The sequence below is a fragment of the Oenanthe melanoleuca genome, chromosome 6 (genome assembly GCF_029582105.1).
Source record: "Oenanthe melanoleuca isolate GR-GAL-2019-014 chromosome 6, OMel1.0, whole genome shotgun sequence".
In the NCBI taxonomy this organism is placed as follows: Eukaryota; Metazoa; Chordata; class Aves; order Passeriformes; family Muscicapidae; genus Oenanthe; species Oenanthe melanoleuca.
This window is the reverse complement of record NC_079340.1, coordinates 12444513-12466624: the sequence shown is the minus strand read 5'-3', so window position 1 is coordinate 12466624 and position 22112 is coordinate 12444513. Positions and strand designations below refer to the sequence as shown.

General features: G+C 40.2%; 2 protein-coding genes across 6 annotated transcripts in view; one reads left to right on the top strand and one right to left on the bottom strand.

Moving 5' to 3' along the window:
- POLR3A (RNA polymerase III subunit A) overlaps positions 1-12459 on the bottom strand; it is a 38304-nt gene extending 25845 nt beyond the window's left edge. For both annotated transcript variants that reach the window (XM_056494655.1, XM_056494656.1), the window contains exons 1-15: positions 12357-12459; positions 11609-11744; positions 10948-11085; positions 10298-10469; positions 8900-9054; positions 7718-7957; positions 6647-6809; positions 6328-6464; positions 5704-5807; positions 4877-5018; positions 4227-4367; positions 2991-3060; positions 2194-2321; positions 1578-1716; positions 207-371 (exon numbers count right to left, since the gene is read on the bottom strand). In XM_056494655.1, coding sequence (XP_056350630.1) covers positions 207-371; positions 1578-1716; positions 2194-2321; positions 2991-3060; positions 4227-4367; positions 4877-5018; positions 5704-5807; positions 6328-6464; positions 6647-6809; positions 7718-7957; positions 8900-9054; positions 10298-10469; positions 10948-11085; positions 11609-11744; positions 12357-12400 — 2074 coding nt within the window. In that variant the 5' untranslated portion in view covers positions 12401-12459. The remainder of the gene's footprint in view (positions 1-206; positions 372-1577; positions 1717-2193; positions 2322-2990; positions 3061-4226; positions 4368-4876; positions 5019-5703; positions 5808-6327; positions 6465-6646; positions 6810-7717; positions 7958-8899; positions 9055-10297; positions 10470-10947; positions 11086-11608; positions 11745-12356) is intronic.
- A 137-nt stretch (positions 12460-12596) lies between these two features.
- Positions 12597-19613, top strand: RPS24 (ribosomal protein S24). Of its 4 annotated transcripts, none has more exons than XM_056494654.1 (6): positions 12597-13184; positions 14463-14528; positions 14840-15049; positions 15511-15621; positions 18540-18575; positions 19409-19613. In XM_056494654.1, exons 1-5 carry the CDS (start codon positions 13182-13184, stop codon positions 18540-18542), a joined length of 393 nt encoding a protein of 130 aa, XP_056350629.1. In that variant the 5' UTR covers positions 12597-13181; the 3' UTR covers positions 18543-18575; positions 19409-19613. The 4 variants fall into 4 exon arrangements, 2 of the variants coding, with proteins under 2 accessions (XP_056350629.1, XP_056350628.1); XR_008840804.1 differs by having other exon boundaries at positions 13083-13184; positions 15743-18575; XR_008840805.1 differs by lacking the exon at positions 12597-13184 and adding an exon at positions 13226-13231 and having other exon boundaries at positions 14462-14528; positions 15743-18575.
- The last annotated feature ends 2499 nt before the right edge of the window (positions 19614-22112 follow it).

Below are 22112 nucleotides of genomic sequence, written 5' to 3'. Positions count from 1 at the left end.
ACAAATTAACCCCAGGAACTTTCAATTTTGCCTCCCATCATGCGACCATCACAAGTACTTCATAACCACAGTAAGCTGTTTTACTGTCTGCCAGCTTCAAAACAAGCTTATTTTTTTAGAAGCACAGCATGTCATATTTGAAGCAAAAATCTTGCTTACTCTCTATTTCTGTATTAAAGTACTATTTTAAAAGGAAAGGTACTTACAAAGATAGACTGGAGCAAGTCTGGCCAGACGTGACATGGCATCTGCAGCTTCTACCTGGCCCCAGTCTCTCAGCAAGATGTAGAAGATGTTGTTCTTGGATCCTGACCCCAGTGTTCCTTTGTCCATACTGCCACCCATTAACTCGCTGTTTTGAATTGTGACATCTAGAAATGAAAAGGGAAAAAGAGTTCACCAGCATTCTAAAACATTCACTAACCACTAGTAATCACTTATGGAGAGAATTTTTAAATGAAAATTCTGTCCATGCTCTATATTTTCAATGTGGTGAATTTAGGTATCTTCTTGAAGCACAAGTCACTGCTCTATCACTTATTATATCAAATCAAAACAGGATACCAGGTTTTCAGAAGAATTTTGAGAATTTGCAGAGAACTTTCTGAAGAGAATTACTATGTCTTCAGAAATGAATTTTTTTTCAGAGAACTGAACAGAGCCAACAACAAATTCTGAAAGTTGTCCACATCATGTGCTCCTGTTAAATTCAGAAAATGGAACCTCTTCCTGTATTTTCTAAAATTAATAGCCTATGAAATAAAGATGTCTTATGTTCACAGGAATGTGAGCAGGATTGCTTTGTGCCCTTTTGTCCTACAATATTTAGAAGCTGAAAAAAATTGTTCCACCATGTTTACAACCAACATCACAGCACAGAGTGTACATCTACAGAAATCACTCAGTCATCTGTAGAGAGGACTTGAGTGCTAACTGGGAAATTCTTTCTTGACGCAACACTGCATGACAGAGTTAAGTGTAAATCAATGGTTCCTCAACTTACACTTGTGGGCAGCAAGGAAGCAGCCTAACCCTGCCTGCTCAAGTTCCTTCCTAACAGTCACCACATTAATTAATTAATGAAGAAATTAAGTTAATTCTAAGCAAAGTCTTGCTCATCTCCTACAGCCTTTTCAACCATGGCACTTTGCATTTCATCTGCCACTGACATCCCTAACCAGAAGGGCACGGGTGGCTTGATATCCTAGGGATTTATCCTCCCTGCATAATCTAACTCTTTTCAGTGTTTTACTTCTGATCCCTATATTACTAACCTACATCAAGGAAATAAATTTTTCCATTTGCCATCTGAACAACCACCTTCTAGGCTTTGCTTTCCTCTCTCTCACGTTCAAACACTAAGTTAGCATCGTGACAAGCTGAGCATCATACAAAAGACATTTTAGTTCAAGAAAACATATTTAGCATGACTTCAATTCTCAAGAAAAACAGTAAGATTTTATTTTTCATTTCAAGAACACTTATGCAAAGTACTGTATCAAAGCCTACAGTAAGCTCAGTCATTTCTATGATTTCTTTGAAGACTTCCAAAACATGGCTTTTAAAGTGTCACTCACAAGAATCATTGTAACACAGGTCCTCCCCTTTGCCACAATACTGTTTGCCCTTTGTTCGTAGGTTGGCTTTTACAGGACAATCATCACTGGGTTTGAGAATGAGGCTGAAAACCTGTTTTCCTGTCCAGAGTGTTACAGGCTAAGAAACACAAGGAGAAGAATAAAGATTACAAGTCTATACTACAACTACAACAAAAGAGCAAGCAAGAATTTAATTGTAAAATTGGCTTAAATATAGAATAGGTCTACAGAGATCATACTTGTAGAAATGCATAGCAGCATTCCTTTGAAAAACATTATCCTTTTTCATAGATTTAAACCCCTTGAGTGCTGAATGGTTATCCTTTACTACAGGGTATGAGCATGCACTCACAAAAACATGCTCTATTACTCCCTCTTACTGCCATGTTCCCCTTTCTGACTAGAAAAGCAGAAAAACCTCAAAGATGCTGCTGTCGTTTAACTTCTCAAAGAGATTGCAACATTCATAATTACTTCTTTATAAAGTAGCTTTGATTTAAAACTTAAAGAGTTTAAAGATTCATGTAACATCACCATGGGTCAAGAACACACATAGAGAAAGTCTTAGTGACATGAAAAAAATAGTTTGACACACCTTCAGAATTGCTGGGGGTGGAAGACGAACTTTGATCTTTTCATCCTTGCCTACCAGGATAGAAGCAATAATTTGACAGGCTTTGGCTCGATCAAAAAAGGTATCTTTCAATGTAAGAAGATAGGCACCTAGAATGAAAAAAGTATTATAACAGACTAAATTTAGATTAAATTTAAAAGCTACTGCATACTCAGTGTCAATTATTTCATTCTAATACTGATCAGCTACTTACTATGCAAAACACAATGGTTAAGACAGCTTTAGCTGCAAATCCTTTCCAGAATTATTTTTAATTGCTCCAACTAAATGTCTAAAAATTAGGAACAGTCTATTTCTAAAACCTACTCTCTTGCTCTCAGACTCTATTTCATAAGTGAAATAAGCCTTAGCATTTATTTTTGTACACTTTCTTCCTCATGTTCATTGAGCATTTCCCAAAGAATTAAAGACACTAAAGGTACATACTGTAGGCTAGAACTAATGTTTACTGAGTAAAATCAACTCCTCTATCATAATCATTTTACATTGTCTACTGAATGCAGACAAAGATCTCAAACACTTTTGCAGAAAAACACATTCAAAAGTAGCAGTAACTGCAGCTACAAAGGTAGAGAGCATCAGAAATTACTCTGAGGGCATCATTATATTTCAGGAAAGCAAGGGCCTTATTTAATAAGGTCACTTTGACTTGTCAAAGGATAAAGTTTTTAATTAATACAGAAAACCTCTGAAAAAGGGAAGTGATTCTGAAGGAAAAACTGTTAGATCACACAACTGTGAAATAAGCTTATACATACCTGTGAGGAAATCTTGAATAGCAGCAATAAGAGGTTCTCCATTTCTTGGTGTCACCAAGTTTGCTTTAGTCTGCATGACACAAAAAGATATTATGCATTTGAAGACACTGATATTTCATTTGCTATTCACATTGGAACCTACCATTTAAGACACTTATTTTACGGTGAAAGGGTCAAAGCTTATTCTAAGCTGAACTACAGCTTTCTTCAAATAGATAGAAAAAATAAGCCAGAAATTTCAGTTCACTTCAGTCCATGCACATCTATCAACAGCTAAGGAACAAACTGAGAAAAGTTATTGGAAATTACATATTCTGTTTCCAAAGCAGAAGTGGCAAACAACTTGATGTGTTTTGGTAGGACAGGGAAGGAAAGACAAGCTAGCTTTGAGAACGGGGAAAGGACAAGAGATGTTATATCCACTACAGGGATCTACTGGAATACTGCAAGTTGTGTGGTCCCATCTGATGGGTAACAGTCAAGCCACCTCTAGTCCATGATCTTATGTTTTACTCAAACTACAGCTCTAGTTAATCACCCCCACCTATGGAGCAGTTTTGCCTAAATCCATTCCCACACAGACCTCAATCACACACTGGGGGTGCTCTTTTTAAGTTCCCAAGTCAGATCAGTGAGCTCCCACAGCCTGAAGCCAACAACTGTATGGGTCCTCTGAAGTAGGAGTGGCATTTGGTAACCCAAAAGGAGCAATGGATTGGCAAACCCTCAGCTTACTGCTACTGACTCAAACCACAGATCAACATCAGACCCCTATTTATCTACCCTCCCTTCTCCCTTTTGACCTTGCCCTATGATTCTACGTTTTCCTGCCTTCTCTGGGAAGCTGCCTTCTCCAGTACAAGCCCAGTACCTCTGTCTCATTTCTAGCTGGTCTGTCTATCTGCAATTTGCAGGCTGTCAGACCAGGAGCAAATGATGGATCTGCTGCTAACAGAGCCACTCTAGCCTGGCAGCATTCTCTGAAGACAGTCAGGCAGAAACATACTGATGACATCTATACATTTTCCCCAGATGTTAAGCCTAAGGCTATTAAATTACCAGGGTGTAATAGTCCTAATTTATTCTGAAGTCCTTTTTGCAGGGTTTTCAGGCAGCTTCAAAGTTGTAAATTACCCAGTAATCTCGACAGTATTTCAGATTTCATGTTAAGAACTAAAGGGCTCAGTCCATCTGTCACCAGCAAAATCCCAACATGAGCATTTTATATCTACCTACCCCCATTAAAACAAGTGCTTCTGCTTTTGCTTCTTCTGTCTGAGGAAGGTGAAGGTTCATCTCATCGCCATCAAAGTCTGCATTGTATGGTGTACAGACACATTCATTGAACCTGAATGTCCTATGAGGTTTCACTCTAGCCTGAAAAAAAAAAAAAAAAAAAAAAAAAAAAAAGATGCACACACAGTTGGGTATTGCTAAAGAAAAACCAGTGCTTTCTTGCAGATGTTACCATTATATTACAGATGAGACAAAATTCCTGATTATAGGATTTAACTCAACTACAAATTCATCGAAATTTTACTCACATTATATTACAGAAACGAAGCTAATAATTTTCATTACAAATAATTTATAAAAAGCACAGAAGACAACATGCTTTGTAAAGATTACATCAACTCCACAAAATTGAAATGTTCACACAAGAAAAGATAGTGAGGTCAATTATGGCTCTTGGCAGAAGCGTGCACACAGCATCCTGCCTGGGTACACACCAATTCCCAGGCACAACTGCACTGCATTCATCTCTGCTCCACACACTGTTTCAGCAGGAACTGTTTATTTTTGCTTGTGTGAGACAGATACAAGCAATAATGGTCAAGTGCCTAACATTCCAGGCTGTACTGCCTGTGCAGCCTGTGTGCACTCACAATGTGAGCCATGATGCTCAGCTTGTGCAGAGAGGGCTGTCGGTTGAACAGGACGATGTCACCATCTATCAGGTGTCGCTCCACAATATCACCAAACTTCAGCTCCTGGGCCATCTTCTCTCGGTTCCCGTATTTCAAAAATCTTCATAGGAAGAGACAATAATGCAGTCACAAGATACACAAACAGCAGACAGAAAGACAGCTAAAAATTAATTCTGAGTTTATAATGCCAACTTTTCCATTAAATGCTGGAGTATTTGTATTACAATAACTAGAAAATGAAACTGGTGTGGACTGAATATCAGTAGCAATGAATATATTTTGACATTAGTCAACAAAGCTTCAGTGACTGGAACATTAAGTAAGAAAAAATTCTATTTGTAAATAAACAGGATTTATTTCAGTTGTATCAGAATAGAGGAAGTCTCACTCATGCATTACCCCTGCTTCCTACCCATAAACTGACTGCAGATTAGCTCTCACATGAAAACAGCCAGTATGACTTGCCCAAAACCACCTGTTTTCACTCTTATCTGTATTAACACCCTCTATCTCAACTAAGATAGACTCAGTCATAGGAAGAACACAAATCTAATTGCAGATCAACACCATTAGTATGTGCACTTTAGTTTAAATGCAAGAGACTATCTAAAAAACATGTACACTAAACCTGAGAACATAAAGAAAATTCTTTTTCTTCTGCCCTTTATGAAGGATTCTAAAAAAAAAAATTTTCATCCCTGCAGACATCACTGCCTTTACACAGCAACAAGAACAAATTAGTGGGAAGAAATAAAAACTGAATCATTACAGGATAAGCATGATACCTTTTCATCTGGGTGTGCCTTTGCTGTATGAAGTTTGCTCCAGGATGAACATCAGGACCATTACAGACAAGTTTCCTCATAAAATTAATATTTGCTTTGTTCACCTGTTGCACAAAGACTTCAATCAGAAACAAACAGAAGATGTTTTAGAATCTTTTTTTTTTTTTACTGGTGGCTTTTGAGTTCTCAAATCTTAGGCTCAACTGACAATTCCCCCCCCCAGCCTTAGTGCTGAGGGGAACTTGCAGAAAGGAGTAGAGGAGAAAAACATCAGCCTATCTTTGAACAGAATATCTGAGGGAAATTAAATGAAAAATCTGGGAGGGAAACATAGAAATAAAAATACCCAACCACTCCTTCATACAGATGTATGAATGAGTTGAAAAACTATGAAGCAAAACTCTTAGTTCTAGATATGTCACTCCTTACACCACATCTTGTCAGTACTTGCCTATATCCAGTACTACATATCTTTATTTGCCAGCAGCAATAGAACTGGCAAAGCATCACTGAATGACATTTCAAACATAAGGTAATACATTCACTCTCTTTTAGATTGAATAAAGAAACAACACAGAGGTATGACTGGAGGAAAAAAAAAAATTTGAGTCCTATGCTACTTACCTTTTCAGGAAAGGTCAGTATTTTAGCAACATGAACAGGCACTGCTACTTCATCTATTCTTAAGTTAGGATCAGGTGAAATGACTGTTCTACCAGAAAAATCCACTCTCTTTCCAGACAGATTGCCTCTAAAACGACCTAACAAAACAAAACAGTTAAAACTCTTTAAATAAAATTAGTTTTCAATGTGTTATGTGTTAAGACATCTTTTAAGGTACAGCACTGAAGTGCAACACAACAGTAGCAGAGACACATTTGGCAATAGCAAAGATTTGTGGTTCAATTGTAAAAAAAGAATTAAAGCAATATTTTAGACAAACCTTGCTTTCCCTTAAGTCTCTGAACAAAACCTCTGGTCCATTTTTTAGGTGCCATGTTGAGGGGTATTCCAGAGAGCTCACTATTAATGTAGAGTGCACACTGCAGTTGAAGAAAATCCCAGTCTTCCATAATCATCTGTGTTTTGGCTCCTGATATCCTATGCTAAACAAAATAGTCATCCAACTCAGAAAATAAATATAACAACACATATTAAACCAGCCGAGAATTTTTCTGCCATGAGTACAACTCTTCCTTTGCCAATAATATCATGAAACTTCCATTGATTGCAAAAAGGGAAAACAACTGCAACAGGATGCATATTCCTATAGCATAAAGCCCATCACAAGGAAATCCAGTAAACAAAAAATAAAATCTTTTGACTAATATGGACTTTGAACAAATGCTCACAAAATTAGGTATTTGTTTAAATTACATTTTTCCCAGTCCATTTAAGCTAATATAACTTAACAGACAGGAAAATCAGTAGTTAATAACTTTTCTATCATGGAAGAGTTAGTACTCAATTAATTTTGTCTGCCTGACAAAGGAAGTTTTGAAAAGTGTGAAGAGTATTATTCTGGTAAGAAGTGCTCTTCCAAACAAATGTCAAAATGTCAAATCATCATTTAGTCTCAATTTGATGACTATGCTAAATGATGATTTGACAGATGGTAGAATAAATAAAGCACAAAGATGTAATAAAAGAGGAAGGTCTATAAGAAAAAAAACAACAACACAAGCCAATAGGGGTAATACTTTCATTGCAAGTGACTACTCAAAAGACGTGACAGTCATGGGAGAGGAGAAAAAGAAAAAATTATGAAAAAGAGTTAACAGACTAGAGCTGAAATGGAAAAACATTTGCCTTAAAAACCCCAGGAGACCTTCAGCAGCTCTTACACTGCAAGCAGCCAGTCAGCCAGCTTGATCTGAAGTGAGCTTCTCCTATCTTTCAGTAAAATGCCCAATGACAGAGAAATACAGCGCCAGACTGTAAGCACTAAACCCACCTGCTACATTCAATTCTACACAAATCTTTCTGAAATCTCAGAGTAGGAAGGCTGACTCACCTTTTTTATTACGTCATTGAGGAAAATGATCTCGGTCAGTTTCATTGTCAAATCATCCTCATTGGTGCCAGACTTCAAATCACTCACAACAGAGGGTCTGATACACAGTGGAGGCACCAGAAGTCGTGTGAGGATCAAATCCGAAGGTTTACCTGCTTGTGGGTTCATTAGCAGTAAAGGGATGTCTTCTGCTGGGATTCTTTTGAAGAGGTTCAATACTACCAAAGGATTCAAGTTTTCCTACAAAATCCATTGGGAAAATGGAGAGAAGAAGCAATCATGTCAAGTTTCAATACTTCTCTCCTCCCCTTATTTTACTAATGTTCAGAAATAGCCTTTTTCAAAGGCAAATAGAGAACTATTTGTGCAGACAAAAGTATGTTTTGGTTTATTTATTCTGAACCAACATTTTTAGCATCTCAGATGTTAACTTGCTATATATTCTTTCCTCCCATTATTTACCTCTACACGAGTGTTTACTTCTTATTGTGTTGCTCTCTTGCCTCAAGAGTTAATGGAGAGTATTTCATCACTTGACAAAGCAACTCAATTAACATACTACAAGAAACTTACAGTACATTGTACTCGTTTTATTAGTAAAAGATCACATGAACACAGCACTTCCTAGGTATTTTTCAAAACTTGATTTCTCTCATCTAGGTGCAGCTACTGCTGTATGCACTACATCTTCCATCCAAGTATGTACCTGGAGATCTTTCCAGCTTGCAAAGAGCAAAAGGAAAAAAACTGCATACAACGAAAAGCTAATGAAACAAAAAGTTATCGAATCAAGCCTCCTCCTTCCTTCTCAACACTAAGAATTTCTGAAGAAAAAAATGTGTATATTGGCAATAATAACAGTTACAGTGAATCTATATACACATGCAAACTTTATATAGTTTTCTTCTGCGTTTTTTCTTCCTTGTCTCGTCCACAGAAGCATAACATACCAAGAACATCCCTTTCTTTACATGCAGGTAAAGGTGTATCAGAACATGCAAAAACCCTGAATTTCTCATTTAGCAAAGTCAACATTATTGCACTGGATACAAACAATTTTCACCTATCTTCTGATGTCAAAATTCATGGATCACCACAAGACTTCAGCTGATACATTGCAAACCTTTAAGGAGCTTAATTTCATGCAAAATAAACTAGCAAAAAACTTAGATTGTAATTCACCTGAGCTCTTCCCAGTAAGGGTTCTACTTCTTTGTTATATTCAATGGCAGTTTCAAAGGACTGGAGAAAAGTAGATACTATTGGATCTACGACTTTCTTATTTGTCTTGTATTTTTCATGTATTATTTTCAACAAACCACACTTCTTCACAGTTCCTGCAAGGAATTAAATAAGGATTATCTTGGGATTTTATTTCAAAATAACAAAAACACTGAACAAAACAAAACACCACCAGAACCTAAGTTACAGTTCCAAAACAAGCTAAACTTTGAATAGACACCAAACAAAAGAAAACTTCAGATTTATTAACCAGTTTTCTAACTCACAGAACAACTAAAAGACAATCAAATTATACATTTTTATATGGATGGCTTGGTGTATCTACATGATGGTGCAGCCTCTGAGGCTGAAAGTAGCTGGTTTAGTCCACACCTAAATTCAGCTTCACCTTATTCACAGCAGATATTTCTAAAGGAGAAGTTCCTGCACTAAAAACAGGACTAAGAAGGCCATTTATGTATCATACCAGTATCTTCTGAAGTAATTTTGGAAGTGAATTATCAGAAAAATCTGATAAATATTTTCATGTCATGCAGCTAATATTATTCACGAAACTTCCACAGACTATTCCAAATGCTATTTTTTTTACTGAAATTATTTTACTGAAATTATTTTTTACTGAAATCAATTTTTTTTACAGATTCTGACCCATCATGTAACTTTTCTAAATGCCTACTGTTTATGTCCCCTATGTGTAGATACAGCACTTAAGATATAGAAGCTCTCTTTTTATTTAGGTGTTGAACATTTCAACAAAGAACCCACAATTTTAATGAGTTGAAAGTTCTAAGTTATGGATTAACCATCTACTACAAATCTGTAATACTCCAAGTCCTTGAACAGCAGTAACACGTGATCAGATTAAAAAAAGAACCAAGATATGAAAACCAGATATGAACTCTTACAAAAATACTCCGCCCTGAAGAAGGAATCATCTTAAGGAAGATAATTTAATACAATGATGAAAAATGATGCTCACTCAAAATTACAAACGCTATCCATGCTTTTCCGTGACTGTATTGATCACTGCCAATAGCTCAAAATATTTTTAACAATATGTTAAAAGGGTTTTTTTGGTCATTATTCAAGTATCAAATATTGCTTGAAACATAAAATAATACAAGCAACTAGGCAAATGTCTAGATCCACACAAATGAGATGTGAACAAGCATGTGTCTGGCCTTAAAATGCAATTACCTGGTTCTTAACAAAGGCCAAAGAGAACACCCATTAGCTGTGCAATGAACGAGCATATTCAAGATTTGGATCCTGTCACAGCCATCCAGGTGAAAACCATCAGAGCAGATAACTTCACAAACTGCTCCTGTCAATACTCACCATTAAAGGCCCCACAGTAAGGACAAGTGTTTTTCTTTCGGCACTTCTCAGACACTTTCTTTTTCAGCCCTCTCTTCTGAAGATATGTAAGGCCAGGTCGTTTTAGGTAATCTAAAAACTGCTTTCTTTCTTCCACTGACAGCATGATGCGGCAACAGGTTTTGCAGATCATCTTAAATGTAAACACAGTTGTTTCAAAGACACATTCAAAGATGTAACCTCTTGAACTACAGCTTAAGTTCTTCAACACACTGCATTTTTATGAACGAGATACTGCAGGTCTTGATTGCAAGACCAATTCACATTAAAAAGCACATGAGAAAAAGAAAATACTGTCAGGGAGGCAAATCTTTAGCTAAGTTCTGCAGGGCATTAAAAATCATAGAAAGCAAACAGAGCTTTGATTTACTGGGATGTTCTAAAAGGCAAATTATCCTGCATATATTTAATTCAAACTGCAGAAAAATAATAGCTTAAATTTATCAGTCTGAGATGACACAGAATGTCACTAAGACTGGTCTTGAAATACATGTATTCAGCAAAAGAAGATGTACATAAAGATAAATAAATAATGTAACCTTATTTTTGCCTTCTCAATTACTTTCAAGCATCATCTTTCCTGAAAATTTCCTTTTTTAGATCCTGTTTACCTGTAAGATGCCTATCACAGCTTTGAAGTACCCAACGTGAAAACATGGCAGCTCTAAGTCAATGTACCCATAATGCCCTAAACAATCAGCCAGACTTTTCCCACAGGTTTCACAGGGACGGTCTTTTTCACTGGTTCCCTTTGGGAGAAAGAACACACATGTAGAGACAAAAAGTTAGCTGTAATTGATGGGACAGATACAAAATACAACAGTTTATAAGCTAGTCAGGAATGCTAGTAGCAGAGTCACTCCTTTTCCCTAGCATCAGAAGCATGTCAATACCATTACAGTCACTCTGACCCTTAATAAAAATGTTTTCTTACACACAGCCCCTGCTGACATCAATGACCTGGACTCACACAGATCTTGCAAGTGATATGCAGCCCATGTATCTACATTGCAGCATTTTGATGACATGTCTCTGGGAATCCCAGCAGTTTGGCAGAAAAGTAACTTTCTTCCTGCCCCAAGAGAATACATTCCTGCCCTCCAAAAGGATGAAAAAAGTATCTGGCACTGCAGCTAGTAGTCTATGAAATTCAAGCAAAGACTCATCTGAACTTACTTTAGACAAACAGTATGTTTCAGTGACCCCAACTTTTTTTTAACCACTTCAGCAATTGCCCAGAAAAAGTTTGGAAAACAAAATGAAGGTTCTCACCATGCGATGGTCCAGCACTCCATACTGCAGTGGAGAGTGATGGTTGTCCTGACTATACAAATTTTTGCTGACCACTTGGATGTGAGCTTGCTGACGCATCTCTTCTGGAGATTTCATACCAAAACAGATGTGGCTTCTAGAACAGAAAATTTCAGGTGTATGCATGGGCATATATAGCAAAACCACTTATAATGACAAGCATACCTACATGCAAGTATCACAGAACCAATTAGGTTGAAAACTACCCCGAAGATCACTGAACACCACCTTGTCAATTAGACCACGACATTGAGTACCACATCCATCCTTTCCTTAAACACCTCCAGGGACGGTGACTCCACCACCTCCTCCCTAGGCAGACCATTCAACGCCTAACTACCCTTTCTTTGAAGAAATTCTCCCTGATGTCCAATCCAAACCTTCTCTAGTACAACTTAAGGCTGTGCTCTCTCACCCTGTCACTGGCTGCCTGGGAGGAGAAACCAATTCCCAGCTGGTTACCCTCTCCTTTCAGTGCGGAGGGATTTATCGACCTTCCTGGGCATCCCCACGGCTGGAGATCGGCACAGCCACCCGTGTGGGAGAGCGCAGCCTGCGCCAGCGCTCCCAGGAGCGGAGCAGCCGTGCTGCGAGCACACCGCGGCCCTCCCCGCCAACACTCTCCTCCCTGCTCCGGCTTCAGCGGCTCTGCCCCCGCAGTTCTGCTGCTCCCCGCCTCAGCCCGCGGGCACCGCACGGCCCCACTCACATTTTCTTGGCCACATCCGTCTCCCTGAACTGCTCCTTCACCATCGCGGCGGCGGCGGGGCCCGCGCGGCTGCACGCGGGGCTGGGCCGGGCCGGGGCGGTCAGCGCGGCCTCCGCCCGCAGCGCCCCCTGCCGGCACCGGTACCGGGCTGACCCCTGAGGGAGCCCCGCAGCGCCCCCTGCCGGCACCGGTACCGGGCTGTCTCCGCTGAGGGAGCCCCGCAGCCCCTCTGGCACACACCCAGTTCCCGTGGGCGCTCAGGGCACAGCAAGGAAACGGTTTCTCATGTGCAGGTGGAACTTCCTGGGCATCGCCTGCCCATCGCCCCTTGGCCTGTTACCGGCACCAGGGAGCAGAGCCCGGCTCCGCTCTGACACCCCTCCCTGCCTATGCACGAGAGTGGGGTCTTCCCTCAGCCGTCTCCTCTCGGGGCTAAAGACCCAACTCCCTGAGCGCTAAGAACCTCCTCAGCCAGGGCTGCGCCGCCACGTACAGCCCATGGCTCTGCGTGTCCCCACAGCAGCGCTGGGTCCCCAGCAGCGGGACCCCCCGGGCACACGGTGGGGCGGAGCTCGGCCGAGATGCCCGCACGGCGCTCACGGAGCTCAGCCACCCCTCAGCGGGACACGGAGCTGCCTCCGCCCCGGCTCCCATCAGGCACACAAAAGCCGCGCCTGTCGCTGCTTCCCGCCCGCTCCGGCTCTGGAAAGGACAGCCCCACGCACAACTCCGCCCCTGCAGGAAGGACCCCGCGCCGCCTTATGATTGGCCGCGGGGTGGCGCCGATCCTTTTCTCTTCCGGTCGCAGGAGCTGCTGCCGCCGCCATGGTGAGTGCCCGGGCCGGGCCCCGCCATCCGCCCCGCGCCGCCGCCATCCGCGCCCCGTCGTGCCCCCGCACCGCCGCGGCCCGCCCGCCCGGCCCGCCTGCACCCGCCCGCGGGGGTATGGCGGCCACTGAGCCTGGGCTCCTGCGGTCCGTGCCCGCCGGTAGCAGCGAGCTGCGGGCCGCGCCGTGTCCGTGCTCGGCCAGAGCAGCCCCGGGCTCTCATAGTGCGGCACCAGTGTGCTGCTGCTCTGGGGGTGCTGGGGGGCTGCCGTCGGTCACAGCCGCGTTTAGCGCGGCTACTTCTGTCTCAAAGACTTGTGGAAATAGCGGCGTGCAGGATTTTCAGAGAAACTTAGCACGTTGTGTTAGGAAGAGCATGGCCAGCAGCTTGAGAGAGCTCATCGGCTCCTTTTCTCAGTCTTGGTGAGGCTGTACCTGGAGTGTAGTGTCCAGTTTTGGACTGGGCTCCTCAGTCCAGGACAGACATTGAGCTCCAGGAGGCTTCCAGTGAGGATGGCTGGGGGACTGGAGCATTTCTCTTACGAGGAAAGGCTGAGAGAGTCGAACGACTTCAGCTCAAGAAGAGATGACAGTAAGGCGACCTTGTCAGTGTCTATGAGTATTTAAAGGGAGGTGGATGGAGCCAGGCTCTACTTAGTGGTGCCAGACACTAGTAGTCGAGGCAAGGGCAGAAACTGATGCGCAGGAAATTCTACCTGAACATTAGGAAGAGCTTCTTTACTGTTCCAGTGCATGGTCAGTCACTCTCTTCTGTATGCTCACTTGCCCTTTACCCCCAGCTCACTGCCGTGTCCTTACTCTGAGGTCAGGTACTAACACATGAAGTACCCTGCTAAGTGTGTAGTTTACTGAAATGGCTTGGTAGGCTTTTGTAGACCCACTGACCTGTATTTCTTTTCAGCCAGGACCATTCAGGAATCTTGGGTGCTCCCTTTCCTTAGGGGTGGGAAGCTGTAGAGGTGGTAACATTTGTGCTTAGAAGGGAACTTGTGTTGTATTGTTATAGTACTTGGGATTGAGGTCCGTGTCTATTACGAAAAGCTGCTTCAGCTTTTCATGGGACAGTAGCAAAGGTGTGGATGTTGCTAGGAAGCTGGGGATGAGTTTGTCAGTTTTTCACTGTATTACCTAAAGGTGTTATGAGCTCACTGTCAGTATCTGAGGCTTCTGCCTGTTGTGGTACTGTGCATTATTTATGCATGTGCTAAGTTTCTGTTGCATTTGTAGCTATTGTTTTATTTAATGTTTTCTCTTGCAGAATGACACAGTGACTATCAGAACCAGGAAGTTCATGACCAACAGACTTCTGCAGCGCAAGCAGATGGTAAAAGACTACAGATTTTATTGCCTTTATTTGTTTGGTGGTTCTGAGCTGGAAAAAGGTTTAGCCACTATTAATATGGGGCCCTTAAAATCTCCAGGGTTCTTAGATTAAGAATTCTAAGAGCCTATGGGTTTAAATATGTTGCTGTATGCTCAAGGAAAACTTTTAAATGCTTTTGTATCAAATGAATAATAGTTTTTGCTGCTAAAGTGGGTTAGTTTAATTGTTGAGCTCATGGTGGGGCTATAGCACCTGGTGGGGCTGTATACTGGATGTTGACCTTTTATCAACTTGTTAATATTCTTTTTTAGGTGATTGATGTTCTTCATCCTGGGAAGGCCACAGTCCCCAAAACAGAAATCAGGGAAAAGCTGGCAAAAATGTACAAGACAACCCCTGATGTAATTTTCGTCTTTGGCTTCAGAACTCACTTTGGTGGTGGCAAGACAACCGGTTTTGGCATGATCTATGATTCCCTGGACTATGCAAAGAAAAACGAACCAAAGCACAGGCTTGCCAGGGTATGTTGTTTTCTGGTATCTTGAAAGCAGGATAGGTTAGAAGTGTTCAGTTTCTCAGGACTTGAGTGTGAAAAAACTCAAATTTTGTGAAGGGACAGTTGTATGAGAACTCCTGAAATAACATGTTAACTAACTTCTGCATTTGCAAAATAGGCTGAATGTGGTTCTTATTCTATATTGCAAGGGGATTGGGAAGACAAAACTAATCATACCAGAGGTGTTTAGCAGTAACTTTAAACAAAACACTAATAGAAGTCTAGAATAAGCATGAGAAATGGGGATAATCCATGTGTTACTTCAATATGTTTGTTATGTGTTGAATCATTCTTTAGTTAATGATCTTGCTATTTAGTTAATATTTCAAATTTAAACTGTGAGCATTTGAAAAATCATTGAACTTAAATTTAAGAGTTGTTAATGGAGAAACAACGTTAAAAGCAACTTTCAACTGTTTTTAATAGCACGGCTTGTATGAAAAGAAAAAGACTTCCAGGAAGCAGCGAAAAGAGCGTAAGAACAGAATGAAGAAAGTCAGGGGCACAGCCAAGGCAAATGTTGGTGCTGGCAAGAAGGTAGGATGAGAATATCTTCTAAGCTAGAGTGAGCATATGGCTTTGAAATGTTGATTAGGAATTCTTCAACAGAATAACATTGTTTTTCTTCTATTTTTTCACCTGTTCTACCGGATAACAGAAGGTAAACTATGTGTTGTATAGCTTGTCATCAGCTCAGTAGCTTAGTTGTGCTCCTCACTGCTGCCAGCCTAGCTGACTTGATATGAAACAATGCTTCCTAAATTACTGTTTCCTATGTCACTTGAACTAAAGTTAAACTTCATAAATCTAACAGTACTGCTCTAATCACATAACTCAGCAATACACACATTAGATAATGTTAACACTTACCACTCAGGCTGCCTAAACCCTTAATGCTTACTCCACCAAGTTACTGTTGGTATGGTGTTACCCAGGTAAGTTTAGTGAGGATGTGAGCTGTAGGAAGTGAGCACTGTGTGTAAATAGAAATAAGGTGGAATGCCTTGGGGTTTGAGGGACTGATGCCCACAGTAGTGCACTCTTTCTCTGTGAGGCTGGAATGATGCAGCCCTCCTGGGCTGTGGCTAGGACCTGATACAAGCAGGTTGGAGGGAGGCAGATTTCCTTTTCATGAAACAGAACCAGAGCTGAGGAACAAGTTGGGTGGGAAGCTAGTCACTTACCTTCTCATTGTTCCATCTTCTGATAAATACTGAATAAGCTGTGCAGGCTAGTGGGGTTTTTTTTTTTTTTTTTTTCCAGATGTTTTAACAAGGGGAGAGAGGGTAATTTGTTTTAATGCTTAGTTCTGTAGCTGTGAAAATACCTTGATATCTTGAACTTTAGTAATCTTCACTTTTGCTTTTTTCCTACTTTCTTGGAACTCTCCATCAGAAATGAAGTATCTGCAGGTACTGGAAATGAGCATGGATTTGGTGCCTGAATTATGCATCACTGAAATGTGTCTATCATTTTAATTGAAGCACTGTACTGCCTTGTATGCATGTTTGATTTAAACTTTAGTTCTGTCATGTGGGGGTTCGATTAATTACGTAATGCATTTTATTCATGTGACATGGAAGTAAAATTTGGCTAGTAGCAAACAAGACTTTTTGAAATTAGTGAATCAACTTCAAAATAGTTCCCAGTGAGGAGAAATCAAGAAACCCAATGTTGTTGACATGAGGCATTGGTTCAGTCACCACAGGATCTGAATCAAAGTAGTACAGTGCAATTGCATGTGTAACTTGACCATTGTGTGAAAGTAGTGGTGTACATGAAGGCTAAGTCACATCACACTTGGTGCATTTGAGATGGTGCTTGGAAATGACAGTTGTCAGCATTGAAGTGTATTTAACTATTGCCCTGCAATACTCCCAAGTTAGGATACAAATTACAATGGAATTGGAAATCTCAGTGACGTTAGATATTGTAGGTAGTGTGGAAGTGAAGTTCTTGTTATGCCTGGATGGAAAGGAACCAGTGTTACTGACAGTTACTAGATCAGGGAACTATTCTATTAGAAAACATTAGGAGCTTTCTTCCTTTGTGCTTTAATGCACAATCATGAAGTCCTACAATGGTTTGTTTATGGCAGTGAGCTTTTGATATAGTAGTAACACCTAATGTACACACTTCTGTCAATGGCAAAGGAGTAATTTTGTGTTGCACCAATCCTGGTAGTATGGAGGAACTTAAGACTTCTGCACCTGGAGGTGTTGTGGAGTGCAAATGGAAAGTGATCAAATGACTCACTTGAATTATTAGTGGTGTCCAGTTCATAGAAGCTTTCTTAAAGCATATCAACAGTTCAGAAATTGAAGGCAAGGATCCTGCCCTGTGGTAATTATGTAGGAGATGTGACTTCTGTATTGAGTGCATGTCAAACTAACATGCAATCTTAGTAGTAGGTGAACTGTGTTTTTGGTTAGAGATATTTTGATGTCTTTGAAAATGATCGTTCAGTTGATAACTATGCATGGGTTAGATGTGACTTGTTTACCAGATGTGTTAATCTTTGTTGTTGTCACTTAAGATTAATTATTTTGTGCATTTCCTAAACAACTTACTTGACAACAATTCTGTGCTGCGTTATAGAAAAATATTTGGGAAATACACTAAGCTTTGCCTTCAGAAATGCATGTTCTAAGATCATATTGTGGTATGGTTCATCATCCTTATCACAGCTATATGGAGGAATTTTTAATAGGAGCCCTGGAATACATTTCTGCGTCCACCTGCAGAATCTGTGAGAATTGTTTTATTTTGTAAATGTGTCTACTTGATTCTGAGAAATGTTCAGGCAAGTGTATATTATTCTAAAAGTTACATATGATGTAGTTATGAAAAATTCAGACATAACTATGCTGATGTCTTGTTTAGTTTTCTTTGATGCTTCCTTTCACTTCTTACTCCTTTAGAATTCCCATTCTGTTTTCCGTGCAGTTTCAAGGGAAGTGCTTTAAAGAATTTTTTAAACATATTCTGTTGCTCTAGAGTTTGAGCTTGCTAAAATTTGCAACAAGTATATGTGGATGTGCCTCACCTGGTTGGTTGCATTCAAAATCGTGGTACTGAAATGCAAAAAAAACCCACCCTCCCTTTTAATGTCACAGCTGTAGCTGTGACAGCCTTTGACAGGTGAGGCTGTCAAACAGAGGTGTGCATGGATAAGCACTTTGAAGCCATTGTAGCCTGTAGGTCTAATTGAACATGCAGTTAGTTGCATTCTGAGCATTAGTTAAGCTCTAAATAGCTGTTGAGTTTAAGGGAGTGAGTGAAATCTAAGTCTTCAGTCTCTGCAGTAGTCAAAATTTCAAGGGTTTGCTATCACATTTCAGTGTGGTTAATGGAAAGAAGAACTTTGAGTGTCACTAAAATCCCTCAAAGCTCGATTTTCTACAGGAGTAGAATTTGGATGAAATCCTTACTAATTGATGCTTTCTGTTTTTCAGTAAATGAACATTCTTCGGGTGGAAAATGGAAAACAGGTATGCCTTCAGAATGCTTTGTAAGGGTAGGCATTCAGCACTGCAGTCATTGTGATTTATGCAAAGACTGATAGTTGTGCAGATGTAGAACCCAGTGCAAGAGTTTAAGGCTAAGAACATTTACAAATCATGTTTGCACGTACTACTGAGTTGGTAGCTTATGTGACTTTGGCTTGCGTGAAATACCTGATTAGTACAAAAACTGAAATGATACATTAGGTACTTCAGACTTAGTTACTCAACTTGCTGATTTACTCTTACTGTAAACAAGGCTTATATTTTTAATTTGTAGATCTGCTAAAGAGAGGATAGATGTTTGCATTTGATTGTCTAAAATAGATTAAAGTAGCATGAATACCTATTTTTGGAACAGATATATGTTGTTTTCTTACAGGTACTCATTTTTAGTAAAATACTTAAACAGGTTACTCTTATAGACAAGTCAGACTGCTATATTTTTATATCTTTGCTGCAGAAACCTAAGTGCTGTGGTCAATAACTGCTCCAGAAAAAAGTCTGGTTTTATTACAAATGGTCTGAGAGACTCAGGTGGAAGGAGCTTAAACAGTCTGGGAGCTGATACAGTGAGTTTAATGTCTTAAACAGAAAGCTGTCAAAGCAGTTGTAGCTTGTTCATCTCTTCTACAGAATTGCTATAATTTCGGCTCTTATATTGCCATGGCAGTGCTGGGAAATTTTGAACTTTATGCTCTTACAGGATGATCAGTGTGGTTCACCTGACTTGTTTGGGAAACAACTTTTCAGGCTTTATAAAAGTATAACTGTAAAAATTGTTTTAATTGTGAATCAGTGGTCTATTTTTTCTTTTACAGGCAGCATCATTCTATGAAGAAGTATAGAATGAATTGCTCTGGAGGGCAGAAGCTGCTCATCTGACTAACATCAAATAAACTCTTGTCAATAAAATACTGGCTTGCTTTTTAATTTTGATTTGAAAGCTACCCTTTTGTAAAGTTTGAGAAATTCAGTACAGGTGTACTGTTTTCACTGGATTAAAATCTTTTCATAACTGACCAATTCTTGAGTTTTGAGTATCAATTTGAAGTGATCCACAGCTTCCTACAGGTAGTAGGAGCTAATTCCAAGCAGGCAATGTTGGAGGTAGGCATGCCTTTGTTCAAACTGTGGTTTGGAAAGTCCTCTTGTTTGGCTGCATGTTCTATGTAGACCTGTAGAATGCAGTGGAAGGGAGAACAAAACATGCAGACAGAGGCACTCAGAGCTGCCTACTTTCCACAGTTAAGATTTTCACTAATAAAGGCATTAATTAGGAATGATTTATCTTTTGTTCCTGAGTTGTCAGGACAAGTTGTTAGGCACACTTCTGGTTTTTCATCTGCTAGTGTTAGAGCCATTTAAGATTGAGGTGTGGGCAGTCAATTCGAGGTGATCTGAGGAGTATGGAAAGCAGAAATTCTGTACTTGAAATAAGGCTCTGACTTTTTTTACCTAAACGCAGTATTTTTGAATTGCATTACCTTTTTACTGGGCAGCACATTGTAAATGGGTAAACTTTTAGTGTTTTTGGAGAAAACCAGCACTACCACAGCTAAAAGTTGTTCAAGGGTTCAAAAGGGGATGTTATACAAGATCTGCTAAGTATAGATGAAGCACTTAATGCCTCTTGTAGAACCTTCAGTCCAAGTCTTGAACTAGTGGGGTTGCTGCTGTCTGTGTTCAGCAGCATCACACTGTTAGCTGTACAGCTCATAGCTGCAGTGCTGCAGTAATCCCTTCCCATATATAATGTTCAGCATGAAAGGAGAGAGGAGTGATGCTGTTTAGTGTAATTGAACAATCACTAGGGGGTGGTGTGAACCCAGCAATACAAATACAAGGAAGACATGCAGCGATTTTTCATAGAATAGGCTGAAAGGAGGCCAAATTGTCCCCTGCCAAAGAGGTGAATTTCTTTGAAAACATGCATTAAAAATAGTTGTGTGAAGGAGCTGACTTGAAGTGATAGCTTGTTTCACTCTTGGTTTGAATTCAGTGGAAACCATCTGTTTCAGGGAAGACCATGGAGTTACTGTTTTACAAATGTTACTGTTTTCTACTTGAATGCTGTAGAGTGCTGGCACAAATTCTAGTTGCTCTTTTCAGAAGCCTCCTTACCTTAGTTCTGTGCAATCACGGAATGATCTATAAGTGCTCACATAAAGGTGTGTGGCATGAGGTGCCCTGTGTAGGATTGATGTTTCAAGCTTACATAGTGAACAGTATTCAGTAGTGTTCCAGGGGAGTCTGCCTCTAGAAGAAGAAATTATTTTTGGAATTGGAGTACTAAATGTTTCCTTCAGCTTTGTAATGTCTTAGATTTTATTTAGTACAGATTTGTTTATGTGGGTAGTACAGTAACCCTGCAAAGCAGATGGATTGAAATAGTTATAGCTTGGTGCTATATTTTTGGTATTTGATGCCCCATTTTGATTGAAGATTGACAGCCAAAAACATGTAGTAAATCTGTAGAGCAATTTACTCTTGTTGCATGGTTAGGTTATAACCTCATATCCTTAAGCTGTCCTCTGGTCTTGCAATGTGAGGCAATAAGCACAAAAAGTAGGGAAGGGGTCACAATGACATGGATCTAGAATTCACTCATCAAGTCACATCAGGCTGTTGGAGTTTTTCCCCCTATTCTGTAACGTTCTGTGTTGACCAGGATGTCGCCTTTTCTCCTATGATTCTACCGACTGAGGAGCTGTCACTGGAATCTTTGTGCTTCTGCAGTTTGGAGTTTTACACAGGTCTTCATGTGAAGTTTGCTCTGCCAGTGTTTTGCCTCTGCACTCCAGTCTAAGCGAGGTGTAGCAGGTGTTCTGTAATTCAGAGGTTTAATGCACGAGTCGTGCTATGAACACTCTAGGTTAATCCCCTTTCCTGTGGGAGGTAAAACAATTAAATGGAACAGGAGTCTTCACTTTTTTCCCTACTGTGTGCTGAAGGAACCCTTTTATTTCCTGCTGATCTTGGCACATCCCATCATTTAGAGGTAGTAGTTTAGTCACTGTAGCCTCCTTGGCCTGGCCCTCACATTTCAGTAGCTCAAGAATTTTATCTATTTAACGACAGTGTGGAAACAAGATTAGAAGATGAAGGAATTTAGAAGAACAATTCATAAATTAACCTGGTGGCGAGCAATCTCAAATTTATGTATGTGGAAGGACTTGTATTGATCACCATTTACAATGGCCAGGGCTTGTTGGAGTTGCAATCACAGAAAATATTGGTATTTTCCTATAGGAAGAACCCAAAATTGTATAGCAGGCCTAGTAAGAGCAGTGATGCAGAGTCTGGTGGGAGGAGCAGAGATTACTGTCCTGGCTGTATAGAAGAGAGCTGTGGTAAAGATGGTAAAATTTGGCACCACCTGAGTGCAATGAGGTGATTTTGTCTAGGGACCAGTTTGTAACAAGTTTGAGAACTAATATTGAGGGGAGGAAATGAAGCTGATACCGGTGGCTTGAAATAAACGAGGCATAGTATGCTTTCAGAAGTTGCAGTACCAACAGCTGA

What these genes read in the sequence shown, in the direction of transcription:
- RPS24 (XM_056494653.1), top strand. An exon ending in TTCTGCAGCGCAAGCAGATG is followed by an intron (nt 14,529 to 14,839) that starts GTAAAAGACTAC and finishes ATTCTTTTTTAG; the next exon opens with GTGATTGATGTTCTTCATCC. An exon ending in CAAAGCACAGGCTTGCCAGG is followed by an intron (nt 15,050 to 15,510) that starts GTATGTTGTTTT and finishes TGTTTTTAATAG; the next exon opens with CACGGCTTGTATGAAAAGAA.